General features: G+C 48.2%; 1 protein-coding gene across 1 annotated transcript in view; it reads right to left on the bottom strand.

The window, feature by feature from the left end:
- Positions 1-3801: 3801 nt before the first annotated feature.
- Positions 3802-27088, bottom strand: part of SPOCD1 (SPOC domain containing 1) — a 46160-nt gene continuing 22873 nt past the window's right edge. Inside the window, 13 exon segments of the mRNA XM_041767511.1 lie at positions 3802-4567; positions 5508-5694; positions 6316-6405; positions 6923-7058; positions 7362-7512; positions 7733-7886; positions 9921-10046; positions 11554-11670; positions 11785-11944; positions 12902-12992; positions 13303-13363; positions 14171-14347; positions 15099-15140. Coding sequence (XP_041623445.1) covers positions 3903-4567; positions 5508-5694; positions 6316-6405; positions 6923-7058; positions 7362-7512; positions 7733-7886; positions 9921-10046; positions 11554-11670; positions 11785-11944; positions 12902-12992; positions 13303-13363; positions 14171-14347; positions 15099-15140 — 2157 coding nt within the window. The 3' untranslated portion in view covers positions 3802-3902.

The raw sequence follows: 27088 nt of genomic DNA, 5'->3' as shown, positions 1-27088 counted from the left end.
ATGTGTATTCCTCGTATGTATATGGCTCTAGGGTCTGGAGTCCACAGGAGGGCCGGGTGGCTCCCCTCCCTACAGAGGCTATGGCCTGGGGTGGGGCTGGGCCCGACTGGACTGAATCCCTCAGCCATTGACAGTTGTATTTACAGAGCTCCGAGGAGGACGTAATTGCTTCTATTAATCTTTCTCTGGTTGTTAATTGCTCACTTATCGGGTTGTGTATTATGCCGACTGTTGCTCTTAATTCGCCTCCGTAGCTGCAGGTGTTTGCTGCCTTATTAACTGTTAATCGGCGCGGCTAGGGATGGAGACTTAATTGGCCCCCAGAGTGGGACACAAGCAGGCCAGCCGGGCACTGACAGGCTCTTAGCCTGTCCCTGGAACCCTTACCTGTGGAGTGCAGGTGGCTACAAGGGAAGGAGTTGGCCCACTGCCATCCACAGGCAGACAGCAGTCTGGCATACAGCGGTCAGAGTGACAACTGTAGGGTATAGCCTTCATGTAATCCCGACCTCTAAAAAGCCAACCAACCAATCAGAATCCAGCTCCTACACTCCCTCTCCATCACCAACAAACTTTGTCTACCCAGGAGAGGAGCCAACCTCATTTATCTTAATTATCTGAACCTAATTGAGAACTAAGAGACCAACACAGAGTGGAGCTGGTTCTCCTCCTTGAACACCTCCTCTGCCTCCCCTCTGACCCTAGCAGTCAAGGCTAAGGTTACAGAGACTCTGGGGAAAAGGAAGGCAAGAAGGCCAGAGCCGGAAGGGGTGATGTTAGACCCAGGAAGGCCTTTCCAGCTTTTGAAGAGGCTATACAGACAACTGGAGTCCAGACAAGAGCAAGAAATTCCAAGAGGAGATCTGCTATTCCCTAGCAGGGGTGCACCCAGTTCTGCTGAGCCTCTGCTTCCGTATCCCCAACGACAGAGAACTCACTGCCTTCATGGCACTGCTACACAGCTCCTGCGGTGACAGGGTTCTTCACCCGGAGCTGACCTCTGCCCTTTTTCCCCCATGTCTCAGCAGAGGAACCCCAGTTGTCCACAGTGTGGGGACACTGAGGCCCAGAAAGGACAAGGGGTGGTCCTAGGGTTTCCCCCAACATCTGGAAACTCTTCCTGGTGTTTAGTTGTCAAGTCTTGAGCTGTGAAGGAAGTTGATTTGCTTTGGTTGGGTCCTGAGAGGAGCTGGATTCTATGGAGGGAGGGTAGAAGCTAGCCTAAGTGCCTGCTGTGTGCCAGAAGCAGCGTAAGTGTATATAAAAGTGACATCTCATCGAATCCTCACATCACCTGATGAATTCGGGATTTACAAAGAAGGAAACTGAGCCACAGAGAGGGGAACTAAACTTGCCCACGGCCACACAGACAGCAAAGGGCAGAACTGGGATTCTAACCAGGCCTGGTATTGCCTGGGGGTGCTGGGCAAGGTCTTTGGTCAAGGGTACCTGGACCAGTTCATCCTAATGGTTCCATAGGGGGTCGGGCCAGAACCCGAGGTCACTATTACAGTTCACCCACCCACCCCAATTCTAGGAACATTAACAAGCAAAACACTCACGCATGCGCGGCCCATGTGCCCCTCAGGCGGGATGAGAGAGAAGCAAAGGGAACCGTCCAGGGATAGTTGCCCGAACAAGTTCCGGCCCCGCCTCTATGCTAATGACATGCAGATATATGTAAATGTCTACACGCCGCCGCTCAAAACCTTTGGGAGAAATGGGATGACACTGGAGCGGTTGCTATGGAAACCCAAATGCGACCCCCTCCCCCTCTACCGCTCCAGCGAGCGCATAGACACGTGCACAAAGGCCCCGGGTCCCCGGCTCCAGAGCCCAGAGGATCACGTCTCGGAGGGTGTGCACCGAAGGCCCCTCGGAGACGGCGTCCAGCCGAGGGCAGCTGAGGCCCGAAGAGAGTCGCAAGAAAGCATCTTCGAGGGGCGCCTGCCCCTGAAGCCGAGGGGAGCTGGGTGCCTCTCCAGTCCCTGGGGACTGCTACTCGGGCCTAGCAACGTGAGCCCCGCCCAGCGTTGCTTAGCAACGTCCCCCGAGCCCAGCAACCGCCGGCCACGCCCCCTAGCAACAGCTCGCCTAATCCTTGCTCCCGGCCTCTGCCACCAGAAAGCCGCGGAAAGGGGCTTGCGGCCTGGGGCCAAGACGTGGGTGGAGGTCCTGCCGTCCGCCCTGGCCCCAAGCACGCCGCAGGGTTTCGCGGTCCGCCTCTAGCCCTGTTCGCGGGGCGAGGTGCTAGAAGGCCGTCATCGCCCCCATTTGCAAGGTGGGGGGGGAACCAAAGCTCCCAAAGGAAGTCCCGGCCGAGAGTCCAGAGCCTGTTCTATCCCGTGTGCCCCGAGAAGGCAGCACACGCTCTCCTGTCTCCCTGCGGGGAAGCCCTAGGCCTGGGAAGAAGGGGTGCGCAGCCGTCTAACCCTCGACCTGCCCCAAATGCATGACCCAAGCCGCCGACTTAGATCAAGCTGCAGGTTGCATAGTAATTTGTGTCATTTACATATAGCACGGACGCTGTGGCGCTCACCAGGCCGTCGGAGCCCCGACCCCTCCCCTGGTTCACTAGTCCAGACCTCCCTCCGCGTCCTCTCCTGTGCCGCACCACACCCCGGCCCCTCTTCCTGTCCCTCCGGCTTAAGTTCCATACCTCTCCCCGCCCCCAGCTCGTCCTCCCATCCCGCCCAGCCCCGACCTCCATCCCTAGGCCGAGGGCCCCCTCTGCTGTCAGCCGCGGGTAGGGCAGCAGCAGAGCTCATGGGGCAGAGAAGAAGGATTCCCCCAAACCAACTCCCCATCCTTCCCAGCCCGGCACCGTCCAGAGCGAGGCTGGTGCAAGGGTAGACTTCCAAAGGGATGGACGGGGTACACCCCTTTAGGATAGGGGATGGGGGCTAGAAGGAGGGAGGGGTCCTGCCAGAAGAAGTTCTCTCCTGTGAGCCAGGCCCTGCCTCTTCCCACTGGGTTAGGGAGCCAGGGGGCAGCTAGTTTCCAGGTGGGTCCCCAGACTCAATTCTCCCGAGGTCCACCCCACACTGAAATGTTTTACAATTGTAGCTGCTGTTGGGAGCTCACTCCAGGCCCCAGGCAAAGCAGCACCATCCAGCCCTAACAGCAGCTTCCAACCCCACACCGTGAATGCCCACCCTGTCCCAGGCAAGACCCTTGGGTTTCTCCTGTACTAGTCTCTGGGAGCTAGCAAGGGATACAGAGAAGAGTGGTTCCATGTAGATCTCCCAACTTACTCGACAGAGACCCACACAGAGACATGCAAGCAGACATAACATACACGCAGATGCACACCCATGCTCACGGATGCACACAGACACAGAGACGCATGGGAAATATGGTGGTACTCAACTATCCAAATGAGAAAAATCTTGGTAATGGAAAAAAATCGTTTTTGGTAAGTGAAAGCTTTAAAAACCATTGCAACTTGCTCTTTTTCTCCCTAACAATCTCTAGGTGTCTGTGCCCCCCTGCAAAAACCTCACTTCTGTCCCCCCAACCCTGGTCTTGCCCTCTCTCCCATCATTTCTTCCTCCTAGTTCAGAATATTTGCAGAATACTTGCAGAATGGCCCTGGGGCACAGTGATGGTTCTAGATCTCAAGACAAGCACCTGGCACGGCTGCCCTCCATTCCCAGCCCTTTAGCTCTGCTACATCTGTGCACAGAAACTCACAGACAATACCTACCCCGACCCACACCTGCCAGCAGATGCAGTCTCACCTTTGCCAAACTCTTTATTGAACCAAAAATCAACACCAAGCAGAACGCAGAAAAGGAAATTCAAACAGCTGACCCTCCCCTGGCTGCCCACTCCCTCTGGAACAGCCCAGGACTCAGTACTGGGGAGGGAATCAATGCCTCTCTTCTGGTGGGTAATGAGGTTCAGGTCTCTCTGGAGAAGGTACACTCAGAGCCAGCCCCATCTGAAGGACCCAAAGAGTCAGGAGTCTGGCCAGGGGGTTCTGGGGCTGCAGGGGGCTGGCAATGTAGGCCAAGATTTCCAGGGGCTGTAGGGGGCTGGGCAGGGGTTGCAGGATGGAACCCCTGGCCAGGGGATATCAATGAGGCTTGGAGCTGGTAGCTCATGGACACCAGGGATTCAAGATGCTGGAGCAGGGCCTGGTGGGGACATGAGGCCCTGTGGAGGTGGTGGCCACGGCCAGATGGTGCTGCTGAATAGGGATGCCAGGACTGGCACGGGCCTGGTTTGGGGGGCCACTGCCCTCTCCCAGGACTTTGCCAGGTTCCAGGCTCTCCCCACAGTCTCCCCCTGCCTCTGGGGGGCCTCGGCCAAGCACAAATTCCCCTTGGAGCCAGGCTGCTATTGCCCTGGCTCTGCTGCAGAGCAGGCCTTGGGGGAGGAGAGCCCTTCGGGGCCACATTGGGACTCCTGTCCTCCGGCTGATGGCGTCTCCTCTCCACTTTTCTGTTGAAGGAGGTCATCTTTTGAACCTTCTCCCACAAAGGGCTGGACTCTGCTGTGTCTAGAAGCCCTGCCTTGGGGAGCAGTACAGCTAACACCAGACTTGAGTGAGTGGCTTCCAGGCCTGGGGAAAGAGGGAGCGGAGAGTCCAAAGGCCAGGTAGGAGAGAACATACAGTCCCGAGAAGCTACATGGTGGCTGCAGCAGGAGGTCTACAGATTAGGCCCCAGGAAGGGCTCTCCAGCAAGGAGATGGGGGCCCATGAGATGCTGGAAACAGTAAGGAGGAGGGGGAGGTCGTCTCGGTTGAGTTACTTCCAGCAGGGGAATGACTCCCCTGACTGAAGGTGGGGAACAGATGGCTGGACCTTAGGACCATATGGGTTCAGAGTCTACGGCATTGTCTCCAAGACAGGCAGCTCAGAACAGCCAAGCGCTCTGCTTGGAAATGGGTGCAGCCCCCCCCCGACACTCCACCCTCACCCCAGGTGTTCTGCTGAAGCCACGCTCTATGCACAAAGGCCAACGTTGGCCTAGGACAACTGTGGCGAAAACTTCCCTCTTTCCTGTGTCAGGTGACGCTTTCAGTTGTTTGAGGGTCCCACCCCTGTCGCACTGGGTCAGGATCAAATGTGGCTGTCCCATGAGTTTCTATTCAGGATGCCTCGTTGAAGAGGCCAGTCTGTGTGGCTGTTAGGAGCCTAGTCTCTGCAGCTGAGCTGCCCGGTGTGAGGCCTGGCTCTGCTGACTGGCTGTGTGACTGCGGGCAAGCCACCTGCTTTCTCCCTACCTCAGTGTCCTCATCTGTGAAATGGAGAAACTGATAGCACCAATCTGATGGGGTTATTCTGAGGACCAAATGAACTAGTATAGTTAAAGCTTCTGGGACACTGCCTGGCCCACGGTAAGCAATACACAGCTCTCACTGCTACCCCATGTGCCCGTCGCAGGAATTCCCTCCTGAGATGGGCCTGCCTCTGTGGACACAGGGGTGACTGTCAACCGTGCCCCCTCTGGTCACGGGTGAGGGGAGGCAGGGTCTGGTATGGGCAATGGGGCACTCACCGGGGCCTCCAAGAGGGCGCAGTCTGGTGGGCAGGAGCTGGAAGGCGGGCAGGGGCAGCAGGACCACCCACACATGTTCCACGGCGGCCAGGCCATGACACTGCTTATTGTTGAGGTAGGAATAGAGTAGGCGGCAGTTCTGGGTGTCCCGAGCCCCTTGTGGGCACAGTCTGACCACGCAGATGTCCTGCAGTTGCAGGAAGGAGGGTGGCTTTGGGGGCAGAGAACACCCCTGCTCTCATCTAAACTTCTGACAACGGGCAGCCGGGGTGGCTCAGCGGTTTAGCGCCGCCTTCAGCCCAGGGCGTGATCCTGGAGACATCGGGCTCCCTGCAAGGAGCCTGCTTCTCCCTCTGCCTGTGTCTCTGTCCCTCTCTCTGCGTCTCATGAATGAATAAATAAAATCTTAAAAAATAATAATAAACCTCTGACAAGGGGCCCCTGGGTGGCTCAGTGGTTGAGCGTCTGCCTTTGACTCAGGGCATGATCCCAGGGTCCTGGGATTGAGTCCCGTATTGGGCTCCCCACAGGGAGCCTGCTTCTCCCTCTGCCTATATCTCTGCCTCTCTCTGTGTGTCTCTCATGAATAAATAAATAAAATCTTAAATCAAAAAACCTCTGATGACCTTGTGAAGATGTGTGTCCCCACTTTTCAGAGGAGGAAAGAGAGGGACTTGAGTGTCTACAGTTATAGTGGGAACTAGACCCCAACACCCTAAACCAGGTCTCTGCTCCAGAGGTGGAGAGAGGGGGACCATGCTAGAAGGGTCCCATGCTAGAAGGAGAGGTGGGAGAGGATGGCAGTTACCTTGGCCTTGGCTGGGCAGATGCTGGCCAAAAGTTCCCAGACAGTATTGGAGGGGATGCAGCCTGCTGAACGGATCACCTCAGGCAGGGCCTGGAGACAGGTAGGGATGGCCGGTCAGCCCTCAACACCAGCTACTGAGAAGCCATAGCCTTCAGTGACAAGGATGGACCGACAGGATACCAGGACCCCAGGAAGGTCAGTGGCTGCCCAAGAAGCCGTGACTGCCACTGGAGGTCTACAGCTTGTTGGGGCCAGTCTCCTACAGCTCCTCAGAAGCCCTGTCCTCCCTCCTTGAATCTTCCACCCACATCCAACAGTTCAGCTGATTGTTCACTCAACAATCACTCCTAAAACCCTCCCCTGGGCTACAGAGGCATGAGACTCCTCTCCTGGGGCCCTCTCACATTAGGCCTTGGGTTACAGGGAGTCTGACCTCTGTGTGTCCCTGCAGGAATGGGCTGGTGTCTCATTTGGCCCATGCCCAGCACAGGGTCAGGCACAGACAGGGTGCCAATGCCTTATTTTAGAAGGAGTAAAAGAATGAATGAAAGTGGGGAGTTGACTGGCCAGTGTGTGAGGGAGACCCTGGCGAGCAGGGCTGGAGTACCATGAGGAGCCGACAGCTGCTTCCAGAGACCAGCTGGGCTTTAGCTCTGAACCGCTTGATGGAGAACATGTCCAGAGCTCCTTCCCAGGGCGGCTGGCCAGGCAGGGCCTCTGTGGGCCCAGCAGGCATCTGGAGCCTAGAGAGGACAGAGAGGGCCAGACAGAGCAGGTTGGCAGGACATTCCTCACCATCTCCTGACTTTTCTGAGAAGGTCTTGTGTTCTTAATGTGGGGGCTGGAACACTCAACCAAGCATGGCCTTGTAAGGGTGGGGGTGGGGACCAGCAGACAGGGATGATTGGTTCCATTGCACAGAGGAGGAAACTGAGACCCCCAGAAGAGGCGGGGTTAGCCCAAGACCACAAAGAAGAGTCCATACTGTGTCTGCTGCCCCCCACGTGGCCGCCTCCATGGATCCTCCCCCAGCCCCAGTCCCCCACCTGTCCTGGAGCTGTGTGGGAGGCTTCTCCCTAGTTTGGAGCATCTCTGGAGAGGATGCAAGGGCCGGGCTTGGGGCCCTCTGGAAGACACTGTCCCCCATCCTCCTAGCAGCTGTGAGGGAGTCTGGCAGCTCACATGAGGGCTTCCAGTCTGCAAAGAACAGAAGGGAAGCTGACAGGCAGGCAGCTAGATGAAGCCAGCCTAGGGCTTCAGAACCAGGCTTTGAACAGGGTCTTTTTGAAGTGACCTGGGACACAGGTGTGCCCAGCCTGCCACCTTTTCCCAGGGCCATGAATCCCTGTTACTACTGAGCCCACCCTCAGCCCCAGCCTGCCTACCACCCCTTCACCCAGCCTGTGTCTCCCCAAACCTATGCAGATTCGGCAGCTGGGGTCCAGGAAGTGGTGCTCGTGCTGCTCCGTGGTGTCCTCGTCCTGCTCTGTGGTGGCCTTGTCCTGCTCCGTGGTGGCCTTTGATGGGGTAGGCAGGGCCAAGGTGCTGCAGTCTATGGACACCATGGGTTCCTAGGAGGCACAAGAGGAGAGAGCGGGTAGACTGGAAAGGCGCTGGGGGCGGGGGTGCGAGCAGATCTCTATGAGTGGGGAGCCTCAGGGATGTGGTCTTATTTTTCCAAATAACACATCCTTTTATTGCAGAGGTACCATGAGCTTGTTATAGGGCAGCCCCGGTGGCTCAGCGGTTTAGTGCCACCTTCAGCCCAGGGTGTGATCCTGGAGACCCGGGATGGAGTCCCACATTAGGCTCCCTGCATGGAGCCTGCTTCTCCCTCTGTGTGTGTGTGTCTGTGTGTGTGTGTGTGTGTGTGTGATGAATAAATACATAAAATCTTAAAAAAAAAAAAAAAGAAAGAAAGAAAATCCGGGAAATACAGAAAATATGAAAATTACCTAAAAATCACCCCTCGTCCCAGCACTCAGAGACAGTGATGGGCATTCTGGGTATTCCCTGTAACGGTTTTCCTAACCACAGGGTTTGGGGAGTCCTTTGACTAGAACAGCTGGGATCAGATGTTCAACGCATTCTCACTGCGTCCGTGCACCACAGCAGGGCCGTCTGCACGTTACACAGGCCTGTCCACTGGTGCGCCAACACTCGAGGCATCGCCTCGATTGCGGGACAGTGGGGTGGTTCCCACATTTTCACCACTGCAAACAGTGCTGAGGACATCCTCATGCAGAAAGTGTTTTTTGAGAATTTCAACTGTGTCCTTGGGACAAGTTTTCAGCCCCAGACGGCAGAATCAGGGAGAAAGAACGTTTTTCTGAGACTTGATGCTCCCTGCCTAATCCCCCTTCCCCCTCACAGTAGAGACCGCTTCAAACACAAAACAAACCTGGCTTGAGGAAGATTTTAAAAGATCCTGAAACTCTTGCCTCCTAAACCACCTCCAGAGTAGCACCAAGGCACGGGCTTCAAGTCACCGCTCCCCCATGACCCACTACGTGACCCTGGGCAAAGGGCTTCAGGTTCCTGATCCAGGACATGGCCTCCCCTACCTCGTAGGTCACGGTGGGATCTGAATGAGGCACTGTTTGTAAACAGTAAAGGGACACACAGCAGGTGCTCGAGGAAGGATGTTATTATGCTACTCTGCAACTCTCTCCCCAGTGGAGACTTCTTTCTGGGTTTTCTAGTTCCTCCATCTACAATTATGTTCAATGTATTCAGGGAATACCACTTGGTTTGGTTTGGGGACTCCCTTCCACACAGGCAGCTGTTCTGATGCTTGGCCTGGATACCAGCTTGGAAGGGGTGAGGGCAGGGGAGCAGGGATTTTTGTCTTTCGTGCTCATTGTCATTTACCCAGTGAGCATGGCTCATGGGGTCCATCCGCACTGTCCATCCCGGACACATAGCTGATTAGAGTCAGGTGAACATCTGACCCAGGGAATACCTCAGCTAAGCCAGAGCAGCCTCCTGAGAGTGGCTGCAATAAGCCAAGGGGAGCTCCGATCGTCTGTGGGAGGCTGAGCTGATGATGAGCTCATTGATTTTAGGGCTGCTGAGCCACCATGTCAGGCCACATGCAGGATGGAGGGGCGAAAGGGAAGAAGGAAGGAGCAGGATGGACATGAGGATGGAGCAGATCCCCAGCAATAAGAGGGGAGTGTAGCAACTGCCTTGGGCTCCAGGTGGTTCTGCACGGCGCACATAGTGTCCCTAACCCCCACCACCAAAGAGAGTAGGTGTGTATTGTTCACATCCAGAAGCAGTCACTGACTCAAACAGCATGGCCCTTCTGCTTCCCAACCAGAGATCTGTGGTGGACACAGAGATCTTGCTACCACTCATGTGGGGTGCCTTGGCATCAGGCCAGAAGGAAGTGACTGGCACCAAGAAGGTGTGGACAGGCCAGGGCCAGGGTTCCGCCCCACATCACCTGGACCCCCATGGTAATAGTCACCACTTTGTTCACGACAAAGAGCTTGAGACGCACAGTAGTCCAGTGACTTGCTCAAGGTCACCCAGCTGCTGAGGTGAGGAGTGGGACCCTGGGCACAAGCCCCCAACCCAAGCCAGGCCAGGCTGCCACTTACCACCAGATCCTCTAGGGTCAGCGTCTGGTCCACGTCCCGCAGGATCTCGACTTCACCCTTGTGAGTCAGCTTGAAGGCCGGGAGGCTGCACAGCTCCTTCTGCTGCTGCTCAATGATCTCCAGGCCCTGGTAGGGCCCAGCAGCCCAAACTCAGCCAGGTCAGGGGGTCTCAAGCCCCCAGGAGCCCAAGGGCGCACTTTCCTCCCGAGGCCCCTTTCCTGTGCCAACCTTTCCTCTTCCTTCATACTTCTGCTTCCACCACTCCCCTCACCTAACAAGCCCCATGCCCTACTGCTCCATATTCTACTCATTCACCCTCCAAACTCAAGACCTGCCTCCTCCAGCAAGCCTTCCTGAACTTCACCTTCTCCCACAAGCCAATTCTGCCTCTGACTGCACCCCAGCCTCTGTCCTGGGAAGGATAAGGTGGAGTCGAAAGAGTGCAGGCTCTGGAGCATCAGTTGGGTTGTTACTAGAGACCCCCAAGGTAGTGTGGCCTTGCACAAGCACTTCACTGCTCTGAACCTCGGTTTATCTGTTCTCTAGGAATTCCATTAAGGGCATTAAATTAAACAGCAAATGTAGAATGCTTGGCTGGAGGCTGGCTCACAGTAAATGCTACCTGTCATTCTTATTGTTGATCAGTGTCATCCTATCTGTGATGTTTCCTGGAAGCCTGGAGGAGGTCCCATTCTCTCTGGCAGGGCTGGCTTCATGAGTGTGGGCTCCTGCTGTGGTACAGGGCACCACACCTCACAGGGCCCCATGCTTTACACTCTCGCCACCTTGAAATTCTTAATAGTTGCTGAACAAAAGGCCACACGTTTTTGTTTTGCACTGCCCCCACCCAGTTATGTAGCTGGTCCTGCTCCTGGTCCTCCACAGGTCCCTGGACAGAAGCCAAGCCTATAGTGGACAGAGTCACCCAGTGGATTCTAGGTGAATCTAATCAGCCCAATGTCTTCCAGAACAGGGGCCTCAGCACGCCAACCCATCCCACTGGCCTATTCTTAGATTAGTCCCCTCTCTCTCATGGGCCACCAGCAAGCATTCCCCAAAGCCGGCTCAGTGCCCACACCTTCCCTGTCCCTTAGCAGGAAGAAGACACCCATGGACATGGGGTATACAGGGCCATAACAGTGGAACATGAGGGCTATGGGGTCCTTCCCCCAGCCTGGGGGCAGTGAGAAGACTTCCAGTCTTTTGGAGGGCTTCTGAGGCTGAGATGGGAGCAGGGGCACCGCCAGGGGGTTGTCTACCCCCATCAATGGTGGATGACAATCCTGGACTCCAGACTCCGGACCATCACGTCCAGTACCCGCCCCACCCACAGCCCAGCTGCACAGAAAAGCAAGTGGACGATGACACCTCTCGGGGTTTCACCTCTCTACCAAGCTTTCCATCCCCAGTCCCTTTCACCCCCGCAGCTTCTTTTCCATTTTTTTGTGGAGAGAGTCTCTCTCTCTCTCTCCATGTGTGCTTGCTCTTTCCATTTCCTCCCATCTCTGTCTTGTGCTCCCCAGATCTCACCGCCCAGCCCCCTCACTCTGCTGTCTCTTCTGCTGCATCCTTGGGCCATCCCCTCCCCGTGTCCCTCCCCCATCACCTATCCTGACCTGACCCAACAGCTCACCCTTTTTTCCTCCTGGTCCCGCCAGCAGGCCAGCTCTTGGGGCGCCAATTGGGTTGAGCTCATCTGCACCAGGTCTTCAGGGGTGACATCTCCCTGAACCACTTTGAGAAATAGGTCCTGCAGGGACAGGCATGGGGGCTGCACCACACTGCTTCAGAAGCCCCCACCCTAACATCCTGCCAGGGCCTCAAGCCCCCAAGAGAGGGTTTGGTTGCCCCAAACCCATCTCACTGGATTCCGGGGGTCACGCAGGTTGAACAGCAGGCTGCGGTACTTGGTCTTGTAGCGACAGCTGGTGGTTTGTGTCAGGTTGAAGAGGGCTGTCTCGATGCCAGCAGCGATGCCCTCCACCGCCTCCTCACTCAGCACCAGGTCTGGGAGCTCCTGGAGGCTGTGGGGGTTAAGAGTGGAACCACGGCTCTGAGCCCATGAGGCGATTTAGGCTCTCTACCCGACGGGGAGAGTATGGAGCAGGATCTGGACCCCAATGGAGGGGTTTCCATTCTGCACATCTTCCTACATATACACATTTATTCTCACCCCAACTCTGTGAGGAGGTGATATTATCATTCTCCATTACAGATGGGATGAGCAAGGCTCAGAGAATATAAGGGTTTTGCCTATGGCCACATGATAGTGACAAAGCAAAATCTGACTGCTCAGCCCAGGCTTTAGCCTTGGCCAGTGGAACTGTGATGGAGGAAGCCTGGGTGGGGGTGCAGTGGGGTGAGAAGGCAGGGAACAGGGCCCTGCACCAGGTCGTGGGGGGTGACGTGTGTGGCTTTTTTTTTTTTTTTAAGATTTTACTTATTCATTCATGACACACACACACACGCAGAGAGAGAGAGAGAGAGAGGCAGAGACACAGGCAGAGGGAGAAACAGGCTCCATGCAGGGAGCCTGATGTGGGACTCAATCCCGGGTCTCTAGGATCAGGCCCTGGGCTGCCCTAAACCGCTGAGCCACTGGGGCTGCCCAACGTGTGTGGCTTTTGCCAAGTCCTACCCTCTCTGAGCCTTGGTCTCACCATTGTAAATGAAAGCTCGGGGTTCAGATCTCTCAGATGCTCCCAGTGGAGTCTCACTGTGTCTGAAAGCATTTGCTGTGGGTGATGACCATTTGGACATGAGCAGCATTGGCAAAATGGGAGAGCATGACCTTGAAGCCAGAGAGACCCAGGTTCAAATGTCAGTTCTCCACCAGCTCACTGTGCTGGCAAAAGACCTCACAGCTACAAAATGGGGTTAGTCAGACATTCAGAAGCCCTGAGAACATGGCATGGGCCGGGGAGGTGAGCACGGCTCTCAGGATGTCACGGATGTCAGGGAAGTGGGGAGTGAGACCTTACCGGCTCCGCAGCACCTCCTGCATAGCATGGACCACTGTGTTCCGTACCCCAACATCCAGGGATAGCTTCTCCTGTTGAGGCTGAAGCTGAGCTACAGAAAAAGAGTCACAAACTCCCATGAGATGCAGCAGAGCAAGAGGAAGGGGTAACTCAATGCTGAGGGGTTTAGGCAGGCAACGGGGCGGGGGGGGGGGGTCCCACCCTTAGGGACCTGAGATGTCTAGGATCCAGTCCCAGGCAGCTGGCAGCCCCCATCCCTCTGGGGAAGGACTGAAGGCGGTGAGAGTGGGGGATCAGAGGTGAGAGAAGAAAGAGTACTAGCAGGGGCTGGGGTCAGAAGCTGGGCAGGAGGCCCTGACAGTCCCAAGCAGCCCCTGGAAGACAAGTCCACAGCCCCTCACCCGAGTCTTCTCCTCCATCTTGTTCACCAGGCTCCTCCTCTTCAGCCTTGACAGGGGCAGACTGTGGGGAAGGGGAAACTGAAGCCATGATCTGGGAGCAGCTGCTCCCCCAATCATCTCCCCACCTTCTCCTTGAGCCATGCTGGGCAAGGGAAGCAGCACTCACCCCAGGACACTCAGGCCAGGCCTTCTTTTTTTTTTGTTTTTTGTTTTTTTAAAGATTTTATTTATTTATTCATGAGAGACACACAGAGAGAGAGAGAGGCAGAGACACAGGCACAGGGAGAAGCAGGCTCCATGCAAGGAGCCCGACTTGGGCCTTGATCCCGGGTCTCCAGAATCACACCCTGGGCTGCAGGCGGCGCTAAACCGCTGCGCCACTGGGGCTGCCCCAGGCCAGGCCTTCTGAACAGGAGCTCCCTCCTGCCAGAGAAAGAGGATATGGATGGGGGGGGGGGGGTCGCCTAGGGGAATGGAATGACTCCTCAAATGGCAAAAGAAGTCAGAGGCCACCAGGGGCCCATGCATCCCTGCTGAGGGAGGGGGCCAGAGGGTCTGATGATGGCAGGACATGCTGGTCAGCCAGGAACAAAGATCAGCGATTGCTCTTTCTCTGAATGCACTGGAAGCTCAGCCCCTGCCTTGCTCCAGTCACGCTCCTGAATTCAGGAGTACAGGACAAAGGACACACAGACACACACACCACCGCCCAGCCAGACAAGTGGCGGTCTAACCCTGTCTCTGGCTATCATATTCTGTGTGACCATGAGCCAGTCACACCTGTGTGGTGGCAGTGACATCTCTGTGAGGCAGGTGTGAACGTGCAGGGATTATGTAACGCTGCCTGTGTGAAGAACCTGCTCCGTACCTGACACCTGCTGGGGCCTTGGACCATGGGCCTTTCCTTCCTTCTGGGCCTCTGGACCAGTGATGCTAAGCTGACCTCCATCATGTTCTCCAGAACCTCCAACTTTGGAGGCTGAGGCTCCCCTGCCTGGCCATGGCTGATGGCCCCCAGGAGGTGGATCACTGGCCCGGAACCAAGCTGCAGGGGTAGGAAAGCACTTCAGAACTGAGCAGCGAGGCCCTTCCCAGACCTCACTTCACCTGTACTTGGTTTAGTCTCTTTCCCCCAATGCACTGCAAGCAACATGAGGACAGAGAACTAGATGTCTTGGTCCCGCTTTATTCCCATGCCTAGAATAGGCCTGACACAAAGTAGCATTCAAGAAATGTTTGCTGACTACATGGTCTCTGTGACAGGAGAGAAATCTGTCTTTATTCTCACCCTCTCGTCTTCCCCTCTCACCCTCAGCCCTTTATAAGTATTTCAAGGTGCAGAGTGGTTTTTGGTCTTTTTGTGTGCTATAGAATCTATCCTCTTGCCCTTTTTGCTTTGGCTGCTGGGAAGCTCAGCATTAACTTTGTTGTACCTTTCCAGGATTGGCAGAGGGTGAGAGGTTATCACATCAAGATTTCCCCTTCTTTTTTCTCCTTTCTCTCTTACTTTAAGGCTCCTCTCCCATTTCAAGTATGTTTTGATTCTTTTAATTTATTGCAAACCATGGGGAACTATTGTGAAAGTAGATGGGTCTGAAATCTAACCTTTGAGTGAATTGTCATGAATGGTGAGGTTCCAAAGTTTGGGGGAAACTGGAAGTCCTAGGTTCAGCATCACAAGAAGTGGGGAGTACTACAGAGCAGCCCAGAGGGGCCTCTGATGTGAACGACCCCTCCCACCCCACCAGACCTGAGGACGGGGAGGAGGAAGAGCAGTAATAAAAGCAAAAACCTACGTAACACACGTGCTTCACCCCATGGGGCATTTTCATTTCCTCCTTGGAGAGAAAGGATGTAGAGATTAGGATTCAGAGGGACAGTGACCCCACATGAGTACCCTCAATGTTCATCAAAGAGGAAATGGTTAATAAACTGTGACATATCATACTGTGGATTCTAACTGGCCACTAAAAAGAGTCATAATAAAAATTATCATTCATCAGAGGCTTATACAGTAGCTGCCCCTGAAGGAAGAAACACATCATACATGATCTTATTAAGGCCTCAGATCAACACCATGAGGTATATACTATTTCTACCCCCATTTTACAGATGAGGAAAACAGGGTCAGAGAGGATCTGAAAAATCCCACAGCTACTAAGGAGCAGAGCTAGGATTTGAACATACTTCCATCTGACTCAAGACCAGGCGCTGAACTGCGGGCTATGTAGACAACATGGACAGATGTGGAAAGATTCATGGAAAGATGTCAAGGCTTATTATTTGGAGGGGAAAAAATAGGTTACAGAGCAGTATGTTGCATAAGCCCATTTATGTAAATATATATTTATAGATGTGTAATGGAGGTTATCTCTGGGGAATGAAATTCCAGAGGGACTTTCACTTTCTGCTTGTAGGCACTTGGGTATTTATGTTATTCAAAATGAGCATGTATTTCTTTTATAATCAGAGACATATTCTTTAAATTACAAAACAAGTTTAGAACAATGTATGTAGTGTGCTGCCATTTGTGTTAAAAGAGAAAGAAATTTTAAATTTATTTGCTTGAATCTGCATCAAATATCTCTGGAAGTATCCACAAGCCTAAAAACAGAGGATGCTGGTAAGAAAGGGACAGGGAGCTGGAATGGAGACTTTTCACTTTTTTTTTTTCTTTTTTTTAAACCACGGGAATGAATCAGCCTTTCAAAAAAGTAAATTGAGGAAAGGGAAGAGGGGAGAAAACGGGACATCTGGGAAGGAAAGCAGGGAAGATATTTAAAATTGCCTTCCAGGGCACCTGGGTGGCTCAGTGGTTCAACATCTGCCTTTGGCTCAAGTCATGATCCTGGGGTCCTGGGATTGAGTCCCACATCAGGCTCCCTGCATGGAGCCTGCTTCTCCCTCTGCCTACGTCTCTGCCTCCCTCTCTATGTCTCTTATGAATAAATAAATAAAATCTGAAAAAAAAAAAAAAAAGAATTACCCTCCATGGCTGAAAACTTTCTGACAGGCCCCTGTCTGGGGGTGTCTACATCAGCGTTATGAGGCTGCAAAACAACAGGCAGTCGAATCTGACCAGCAAAGACTTTAGACGCTGGATTTATCAGACTAGAATACAAAATATGTGTAATGTGTTTAACAAAACAAAAGGAGTCAAACGTATGAACGAGGGGCAAAACCATATTCAACTGTAACCAAGCAGCTCTGGTTGAGAACAACCTTCTGGAAATAAAGAGAGGATAATTTTCACTAAAATGTAAGACGTTAATATGTAGGTTTGATAGTGTATTAGACACAGCTGAATAGGTTGGAGAACGGGAAGACAGATTTTAAATCATCTGGAGTATTTGCAACACAGAGACTGTGAAACACAGTGAAAGAGACAGAAGGACAGAGGGAATAGGGACTAACTGATTAATTGATCAGACTGAAGTTCCAGGAGAGAGAGGAGAGAGAGCTGGGCAGAGGCAGGATTTGAAGATACATGGCTAAGACTTTTCCTGAATTGGTAAGAGGCAACAATTCACAGAGTCAGAAAGCTCGGCGAATCTCAAACAGGGTAAGTAAAAGTAAATCCACACCTTGACACAACGCAGTGCAGCTGCCCAACACCAGTGAAGAGGAGAGCCTAAGAGCATAAAGAGAAAAAACAACAGCTAACACTGCAATAGCACGAAATTGTGCCACCATGCTTCTGAATGTTTTACATTAGCTCATTTCATCCTCACCAAAACCCTGTAAACTAGGGACTGCTTCTCCATTTTACAGAAGAGGAAACTGAGGGTCAGAGAGGCACAGAGAGGTTAATCAGCTTGCTCTGTGCCTCACAGCCACCAGACCAAAGAGCTGGGATTTAAATCCAGGCAGTCTGATTCTAGAGGCTACACCTTTAACCATGTGCTATAAATGCCTCTCGCCAAGACATTTTTAGTACAAAGAATGGCAATTAGACTAACAGCTAACTTCTTGACAGTCACAATGGAAGGCAAAACATAGAAGAATAATATTTTTAACCTGCTTAAAGCAAATAACTATCAACTGGGGACCCAGACAAAATATTTTTTGAGAATGAGGATCAAACAAAGATATCCTAGAGAAAACCAAGAGAATTATTGTTATCCTTGATAATTTTATTTTTCTCAAGAAACGAAATGTTTAAACGATGAACCTGAGGCAGCAGAAAGGAAAAATAATACCTGAGAGGAAAGCTGAGAGCAAAGAAAATAACAAATATGTTGTTAAATCTAAATGAACATTGATCATATGAAACTATAACAGTGTGTAATTGGGGGATTAAAAAATAAGATAGGATCAATTTACTAGATAATAATACATATATTAGAAAGGCACATTTAAAGCAATTAAATGTAATTAACTACATTTAATTGAAATATTCCAGGATCCCTATATCATTTCCAATGCAGATAACGGTAGTAACTACCTTTAAACTTTGACAAGTTAGTATTCATTTTGAAATTTCCAAAATCGCCAACAAAAGAATATAAACAGAGCTTGGAAAATTCCAAACTACTAGAGGAATAAAAAGGAATAAGAAAAAATAATCCATCTAAAGGGAGGCAATAAAAGGGAGAAAAGTATAGAAAAGGCAGGATATATATATGCAAAGCACAAAAAAAGAGAGTAGGAATAGATTCAAATAAATTAGTAGCTACAACAAATGAAAATGGACTAATCTTTGAGATAAATAAAAAAAATCAGACCTTTAAAAAAAGAAAACCCAACGAAAGGATATTTATAAAACCCACTTCTAAAATACAAAAATGCAAAAAAAGAGTATGAGAAAAAATAGAATAATATGTAAACAGGCAAATACCAAGCAAAATAAATCTTTGTTGCTATTCTAATATCTGATGAAACAAATTTCAAGGAAAAAATAACTAGGGGCAAAGACCTCACTACGTAAAGACAAGCAGTTTCATCAGGAAGCTACCACAAGTCTAAACTTATAAACACCTAATAACATAATCTTAAGAAATACAAAGCAAAAAATGACAAAACTACAAGGAAAAGGCTAACCCACCATTATAGCAAGAAATTCTTGGGATCCCTGGGTGGCGCAGTGGTTTGGCGCCTGCCTTTGGCCCGGGGTGCGATCCTGGAGACCCGGGATCGAATTCCACGTCGGGCTCCCAGTGCATGGAGCCTGCTTCTCCCTCTGCCTGTGTCTCTGACAATGCTAGAATTCTAATATTTCAGGTTCCATGATTTAAGAATTTCATATCTAATTGTTACTCCTAACCCATTTTTTTTAAGTTCCCAAGTATCCATTTTATTATAAACTCATAAATGTAATAAATTATGCACTTTCTAAAAAAAAAAAAAAAAAGAAATTCTTATGTATCTCCCTAACTGTTGATCAGTCTGATGGACAAAACAGTAAAGATTCAAAAAGATCTAATAAATACAATTTATTTTTAAAAACTTTTTTAAAGATTTTATTTATTTATTTGACAGAGAGAGTGAGAGAACACAAGCAGGGGGAGGGGCAGAGGAAGAAAGAGAAGCAGGCTCCCCACTGAGCAGGAAGCCTGACATGGGGCTCCATTCCAGGACCCCAGCAGGGATCATGACCTGAGCCCAGGGCAGACACTTAACTAACTGAGCCACCCAGGCACCCCTGATAAAAACAATTAAAAATTTTCACCTGCGCACATATATAGAACACTCTTCTTCACAAATAGATAACACATATTCTTTTCAAGGATACATGTGACAGATAAAATTAAGCACAGCCTGGACCATAAAGCAAATCTCAAAAAATTTCAAAAGATTAGTACTTTTTTACACCAGCACTGCCCAATAGAAGTATAAACATCAGCCATGTGTACTTTCAAGCTTTTTGGTAGCCACAGGAAGAAAAAGGTAAAAAGAAACAAGTTAATTTTAGGGACACCTGGGTGGCTCAGTTGGGTTGAGTGTCAGACTCATGATTTAGGCTCAGGTCATGATCTCAGGGTAGTGAGATCAAGCTCTTCATTGGGCTCCACCCTGGGTGTGGAGCCTACTTAAGATTCTCTCCCTCCCTCTTCCTCTGCTCCTCCCCACCTCTAAAAAAATTAACTTTATATTGTATTTAACTCAACATACCCAAAATATTACCATTTCAATATGTAATCAATATAAAAATTTATTAGACTTTTACATTTTTTTGGTACTGTCTTTACACTTACTTAATCTTGACCAGCTCAAATGCTCAAAAGATACAAGGGGCTAGTGGCGACCATATCAGACAACTCAGATAAAAACTGCATTCTCACACCACACTGATTAAGCTAGAAAGCAATAACAAAGAGAAAGAGAGAAAAAAAAGAAAAAAGCCCAGAGGCATAGGAATTAAAGAAAACATTTCTGGATAATGTATAAGTCAAAGAAAAATTGTAATAAATATTATGAAATATTAGTAACTGAATGATAATAAGAAACATTATGCATTAGAGTCTGTGTATGCAGTTAAGGTGATAATTACAGGTTCCTTTATAGCTTCAAATGACTTTATTAGAAAGGGAAAAAAGACAAAATTAATAAATTCAGCATAATTCTTAAGATTTTATAAAATAAGAAAAAATAAATTGAAAGAAAGATGACACTAAAAACAAACATACAATGGAGAGGATCAACAAAACCAAAAATCAGTTCTTTGAACAGCCTCAAAACATAGACAGTATCTGGCAAGAATAAGGAAAAGAGGGATGATACGACTAGACCATATCTGGGATGAGTAATCACAAGTGCACTGATATTAAAAAGATAAGATGCTATCATAAAATGCTTTCTGCCAACTTGCCAATAAATTTGAAAACTCAGATTAAATGGATACATTTCTAGAAAAATACAACTCACCAAAATTGACTCAAAGAAAACTGAATAAACCTCTAGCCATAGAAAGAATTAAATCAGTAAGAAAGGAGACCTCATCCCTAAAGAAAACACCAGTCCAGCCTCTTTGTTACCAGTGACTCTTCCAAAATGTTCAAATAACAAATTATTCCAATCTTATACAAATTCCTGCAGCAAGCAGAAAAGGAGAAAACATTCCAATTCATTCTAGGAGGCAAAACCTGGACACCAAAACCTTATAAAGCAGATGAGAATAAATAATTTCAGGTCAATTAACTCATCAATAGAAATACAAAAATTCCAAGCCAAATATTATGAAAATGAATTCAGAAAATCTAAAAAGAGATAACATGATCAAGTTAGGTTTATTCCAGAAATGCAAGACTGATTTAACATGAAAAAAAAAAAAGAAAAAAACCACCCAACTCATTAAATTTACTACACTAATAAATTAGAGAATAAAAACCACATTGTCAAAAAAAAAAAAAAAATTATCTCCAAAAATGCAGAAATTATATTTGGTCAAATGTACTGTCCTGTCCATTCAGAATAATGAGCAAACCAGCAATGGAGGGGAGCATCCTTAACTTGATAAAGGGCATGTATGTAAAAATTTAGCAAACAGGGGCACCTAGGTTGGTTAAGTCTCTGGCTCAGGTCATGACCTCAGGGTTCTGGGATCCAGTCCAGTGTAGGGCTCCATGCTCAGCGGGGAGTCTGCTTCTTCCTCTCTTTTGGCTCCTCCCCCTACTTGTGTGCCAGCACTCTATCAAATAAATAAATAAAAATCTTGGAGAAAAAAAAAACCAATTAAAACATAGCAAATACTCTGGTGAAAAGGTGACCACATTCCCTAGAAAGTTCAAAACAATACAAGGGGCTCCGTTATCATCACTTCTATTCAACATTATACTAAAGGTCTTAGCTAGCACAAAGGAAAGAGGGCAGAGAATATGCAAAAATTGGAGAGGAGAGAAGAAAACTGTCATTATTTGCAAATGATATGACTGACACACAGAAAACAAAATTTCGATAGGTAAATTACATGAATAAAAGAATCCAGCAGGATTCCTGCCAAATTAATTGCATTTTTATACACCAGCAAAAGTGAGAAACTGTAACTTCCCTCTCCCTCTGCCCCCTGCCCCCGTACTCATGCTCTTTCTGTCTCTCATTTTTTCTTTTTTTTTTTTTTAAGATTTTATTTATTTATTCATGAGAGACAGAGAGAAGAGAGGCAGAGACGTAGGCAGAGACATGGGCAGAGGGAGAAGCAGGCTCCCCACGAGGAGCCCGATGCAGGACTCGATCCCAGGACCCTGGGATCACACCCTGAGCCAAAAGCATACACTCAACCATTGAGCCACCCAGGCATCCCCTGATCTCTCTTAAATAAATAAATAAAATCTTTTAAAAAATAGATTACAGAAAAAAACAAGATAAGGAGAGAGAACCTAAAGGCTGAAAGCAACTTATTATTTTTTTTAAGACTTTATTTATTTATTCATGAGAGACACAGAGAGAGAGACAGAGAGACAGGCAGAGGGAGAAGCAGGCTCCATACAGAGAGCCCGATGTGGGACTCAATCCTGGGACTCCGGGATCACGCCCTGAGCCAAAGGCAGATGCTCAGCCACTAAGCCACCCAGGTGTCCTGGCTAAAAGGTATATCAACCTATTGCAATGTGTGCATTTTGTTTAGATCTTGACTTTAAAAAGATAAAGTATAAAAAATAATTATCTTTATGAGACTTAAAAATTTGGATATTGAATGAATATTAGGTGATATTATTGGAACTACTGTCAACTTTCAGGCAAAATAACAGATAGTACAGTTGGGTGATGAGTACAAGAAACTTCATGCCAGGGGCCAGCAATTTTCTTCTGTAGAGAATTAGAGAGAAAATATTTTAGGGTTGCTGGTTATACAGTCTCTATTAAAATCCCTCGACTCTGCCACTGGAGCATGAAATTAGCCATAGATAATATGTAAACAAATAGTTGTGTCTGTGTTCCAGTTTATTTACAAAATCAGGTGAGGTGGCCAACTCACAGGCCATAATTTGCCAACCCCTTCTTACAATGCAGTCTATTTTTACATATATTTGAAGTTTTCCATAACAAAAAGTTATATAGAGATATATAGTATTTAGGAATAAGTTGGAAAAATATGTAAGATTTTTTTTAATGGAGAAAATATAAAACTTTACTGAAAGACAATAAAGATGATCAAAATAAATGGAGGAATATACCATGTTCATGGATTGAACATGTTGTACAATTCTTCACAAAGATATTAGTGCTCCTCAAAATGATTTACAGATTCAATACACGTCCAGTCAAAAATCCCAACAGATTTGTGTGTGTGTGTGTGGAAACTGACAAGCTGATTGTAATATTTATATGAAAGAGCAAAGGAATATAAAAGATCCTCCTGAAAACAACAAAGATGGGAGACACCTTGCCAGATATCAAGAATTTTTAACAGCAAGCTACTATAACTAATATTCTATAGTGTTAGTAAAGGGAAAGATTTCTGAACAGGATGAATACAGGGAGACCAAAAACTAATCCCATATACATTGAGACTTGGTTTGTGACAGATCTGGCACTGCATATAAATGAGGAAAGACAGAATTTTCAGTAAATGGTGTTGGAACAATTGGATATCCATATAAAAAAGATATAGCCCATATCATTCACAAAGATTAATTCTAGACACATTATAGACCTTACTGTGAAAGGCAAAACAACACAATATACAAAAACATCTTCATTATCTGGAGAAAGGAAAGGAATTTCTTAAAAGATTTTTATTTTTTCGGGATCCCTGGGTGGCGCAGCGGTTTGGCGCCTGCCTTTGGCCCAGGGCGCGATCCTGGAGACCCGGGATCGAATCCCACATCGGGCTCCCGGTGCATGGAGCCTGCTTCTCCCTCTGCCTGTGTCTCTGCCTCTCTCTCTCTCTCTCTGTGACTATCATAAATAAATAAAACTTAAAAAAAAAGATTTTTATTTTTTCAATATTTTAAAATAATCTCTACACCCAAAGCCTCACAAGCCTGAGATCAAGAGTCACAAACTCCACCAAATTAGCCAGCTAAGTGCCCCTTAAAGATTTTTAAAAATACATAAGTAAAATAATGGATAAATGAAGATACATTAACACTAAGAATTTCTCCAGCAATTCTACTTCTTTTCAATTCCACTTTGATTCAACTGCCACTTCTGGGCATAGTAGACACAAAAGAATTGAAAACATGGACTTGAACAGACATTCATACACCAATGTTCCTAGGAGCATTATTCACATTAGCAATAACCCAATGTCCACTGGCAGATAAACAAAGTGTACTATATGCATACAATGGAATATTAAGTAGCCTTAAAAAGGAATGGAATTCTGATGCATGCTACAACATTAACCTTGAAGACATCATAGTAAGTGAAATAAGCCAGTCACAAATGGACACATATTGTACAATTCCAGTTACATGAGGTAACAAGAAAGGTCAACTTCATAGGGACAGAAAGAATAGCAGTTATCAAGGGTTGGGGGAAGAAGGGAATGGGGACTTACTGTTTAATGGATACGGAATTTCAGTTTGGGAAGATGAAAAAAATTCTGGATGGTGGTGTTGGCTGCATGACAGTGTGAATGTACTTAATGCCACTGAACGATATACTTAAGGTTAAAACGGTAAATTTTATGTTTTGCATATTTTACTACAATGAAAATTTTTTTAATGATTAGCAATTTCTACCCAACAACAGACACTGCAAGGCAAGCAAAAACATGTGCAACACTTTGAGAGAATATATTTGCAAAACATACAACAGACAAAGGAATAGGATCTAAAATATGTAAAGGGCAGCCCGGGTGGCTCAGCAGTTTAGCGCCGCCTTCAGTCCAGGGCGTGATCCTAGAGACCCGGGTATTGAGTCCCGTTGGGGGTCCCTGCGTGGAGCCTGCTTCTCCCTCTGCCTGTGTCTCTGCCTCTTTCTCTCTCGGTGTGTCTCTCATAAGTAAATACATAAAATCTTTAAAATAAATAAACAAATAAATAAAATATGTAAAGAACTCCTACAGATCAATAGTGAAAAGTTGAACAACCAAAACAAATTTTTTTGGCAAAAGACTTAACAGTAATGGCCAAAATGTATGCAAAGATTCTCCTAAGTAACAGCAAAATGAAAATAAAAATTAAAAATTAGGGGCACTTGGGTGGCTCAGTCAGTTAAGCATCTGACTTTGGCTCAGATCATGATCTTGGGGTCCTGGGATCAAGTCCCGTGTTGGGCTCCCTACTCAGTGAGGAGTCTGCTTTTCCCCCTCTGACCCTCCCTACCAGCTCTTGCATGTGTGTGCATCCATGCATGCGCACACACTCTCTCTGTCAAATAAATAAAATCTTTTTTTAAAAAAAGAAAAAAATCCAAACAACATTGAGAAACCATAGCATAGGGCATCCCGGTGGCTCAGCGGTTTAGCGCCACCTTTGGCCTGGGGTGAGATCCTGGAGACCCGGGATCGAGTCCCACGTCAGGTTCCCTGCATGGAGCCTGCTTCTCCCTCTGCCTGTGTCTCTGCCTCTCTCTCTCTCTTCTCTGACATGAATAAATAAAATCTTAAAAAAAAAAAAAGAAACCATAGCATATTCCCATTTTGGCATAAAGTGCAAGTGTTGGTGCAGATGCAGAGCTACTGGGAATTATACACTGATGGTGGGAGTATCTACTGTTTCAATCACTTAAAAAAAAAAAAAAAAAACTTCTGGCGTTTAAGTTGAAGTTCCATATACCCTATAACCTAGCAATTCCTCTCCCAGGTATATTCCATGGAGATACTCATGTCTGGGTATATGTACCCAGACATATACATAAAGCTCTTCATCATAGCAGCACCAGATATAATAGCAAAATGCAAACACCCCAAATGTCCATATGGAGTCAATAAATAAATAAATTATGGCATACTCATGCAATGGGACACTGGCAGCACTTAGGATCTGTGTAATCTTTTTTAAAAAGATTATTTATTTATTTATTTATTTATTTATTTATTTATTTATTAATGAGAGACACAGAGAGACAGAAACTCCCTCCTCGACAAGCAGGGAGTCAGATGGGACTCAGTCCCAGGACCCTGGGATCACGACCTGAGCCGAAGCCAGACGCTCAACCACTGAGCCACCCAGGCATCCCAGGATCTGTATCATCTTGGAAAATTACTTAGTATCTCTGTGCCTCAGTTTTCTTATCAGTAAAATGAGGATAATACCAGTATCTACCTCATAGTGCTGATGCAAGGGCCATTATATTCAAGGTTCTTAGAACAGTGCCTGGGACCCACCACATTCTCTCTGCAAACACTGATGTTAAGATTCCTCAGCTCATGCCCTGAGAGATCCCCTCCTGATACTTGACCACACTTAAGTTTCTCCACTTGCATTCAAGCAATATTGTCCTTGCTGATGTCTCTCACCTCACTTCTCCCTCTCTAGACCCCATTCCACCTACTGCTCCACTCCTGTAACACTCCGAGCTACCTCCTGCCTCTGTACCTTTGCTCTCTTCCTGATATGTCCTTCCTTACCTTCTCTGCTTGCTGAACAATCACTTCCTTTGCCAAACCCAACTCAGACAGCCCCCTCCTCTGCCCTATGCTATCTTAAGCCCTCCCACCCACCCTTCCCCAGGACAGTCAACTGCCCTCTGGGTGTCTAAGGTCTGCTGGGCCTCAGTCCACCTCTGGTTACTTGTTTACCTCCCCACACTGAACCATGAGATCCCCAGAGGAGGCCCCTTGCTTGTAAAACAAATTATAATAAAATCCCATCAAAATCAAACTCCTGGGCAGCCCCGGTGGCTCAGGGGTTTAGCACCGCCTTCAGCACAGGGTGTGATCCTGGAGACCCGCAATCGAGTCCCAGATCAGGCTCCCTGCATGGAGCCTGCTTCTCCCTCTGCCTGTGTCTCTGCCTCTCTCTCTCTCTCTCTCTTTCTGTGTCTCTCATGAATAAATAAATAAAATCTTAAAAAAAATAAATCCAAACTCCTTAGCCAGGCCTTTGGCCGCCTGACTCAGAGCACAGATTCTGGAAGCCTACAGGCCTGGATTCAAAAACTAAGTCCAGGGACACCTGGGTGGCTCAGTTGGTTAAGTGACTCTTGATTTTGGTTCAGGTCATGATCCCAGGGTCATGAAATTGAGCCCCAAGTCGGGCTCTGCTTGAAACTGTCTCTCTCGTGCTATAAATAAACTAACTAACTAGCTTAACAACAACAACAACAACACAAAGTGGTTTCACCACTTACTTGCTGTGTGACCTTAACTTCTCTGAATCCCAAACGGGAGTATTGAGTATTGACACTAACTTTTAATGCTATTGTGAGGATTCAATATGAGATGATGACATCATGTGAAGCTCCTGGTATACCTTAAGCATCCAGTATAAAGAGCTATTCTCAGGCTACCCATCTGCCAGAAAGACACTCCTCTCTCGCGCAGCTCCTGACACTTTGCAGCTGCAGACAACGCACCTGAGCCTGCACACCTGGGTGGGACCAGAGGAGCTCTGCGCCTCCCAGCTTGTGACAGGCAGAGCCAGGGGTCTGTGACAGAACTGCCCTCCCCACATCACCTGCTACTCCACCACAAAGCAGCTCCTGACCTCACTGGCCACCACGGGGCTCAGGACAGAGAAGAAAATGACATTTCAACCTACCCTGCCATATCCTCACAAAGTCTGTATCTCAAACCAGAAGAACACAACACAACCAACCTCTCATACCAGATTCCCATTTCATAGAGGAAGAAACTACAATTCACAGAAGAGACGTCTCTCATCTAGAGTTGCCCTGCAGAAAGAAGCAGGGACTAATCTTCACCCCACCTGTCTTCTCCTGACATGAGCCAGGCTGC

The sequence above is a fragment of the Vulpes lagopus genome, chromosome 8 (assembly GCF_018345385.1).
Source record: "Vulpes lagopus strain Blue_001 chromosome 8, ASM1834538v1, whole genome shotgun sequence".
Lineage (NCBI taxonomy): Eukaryota > Metazoa > Chordata > Mammalia > Carnivora > Canidae > Vulpes > Vulpes lagopus.
This window is presented reverse-complemented; position numbering and strand designations above follow the sequence as displayed.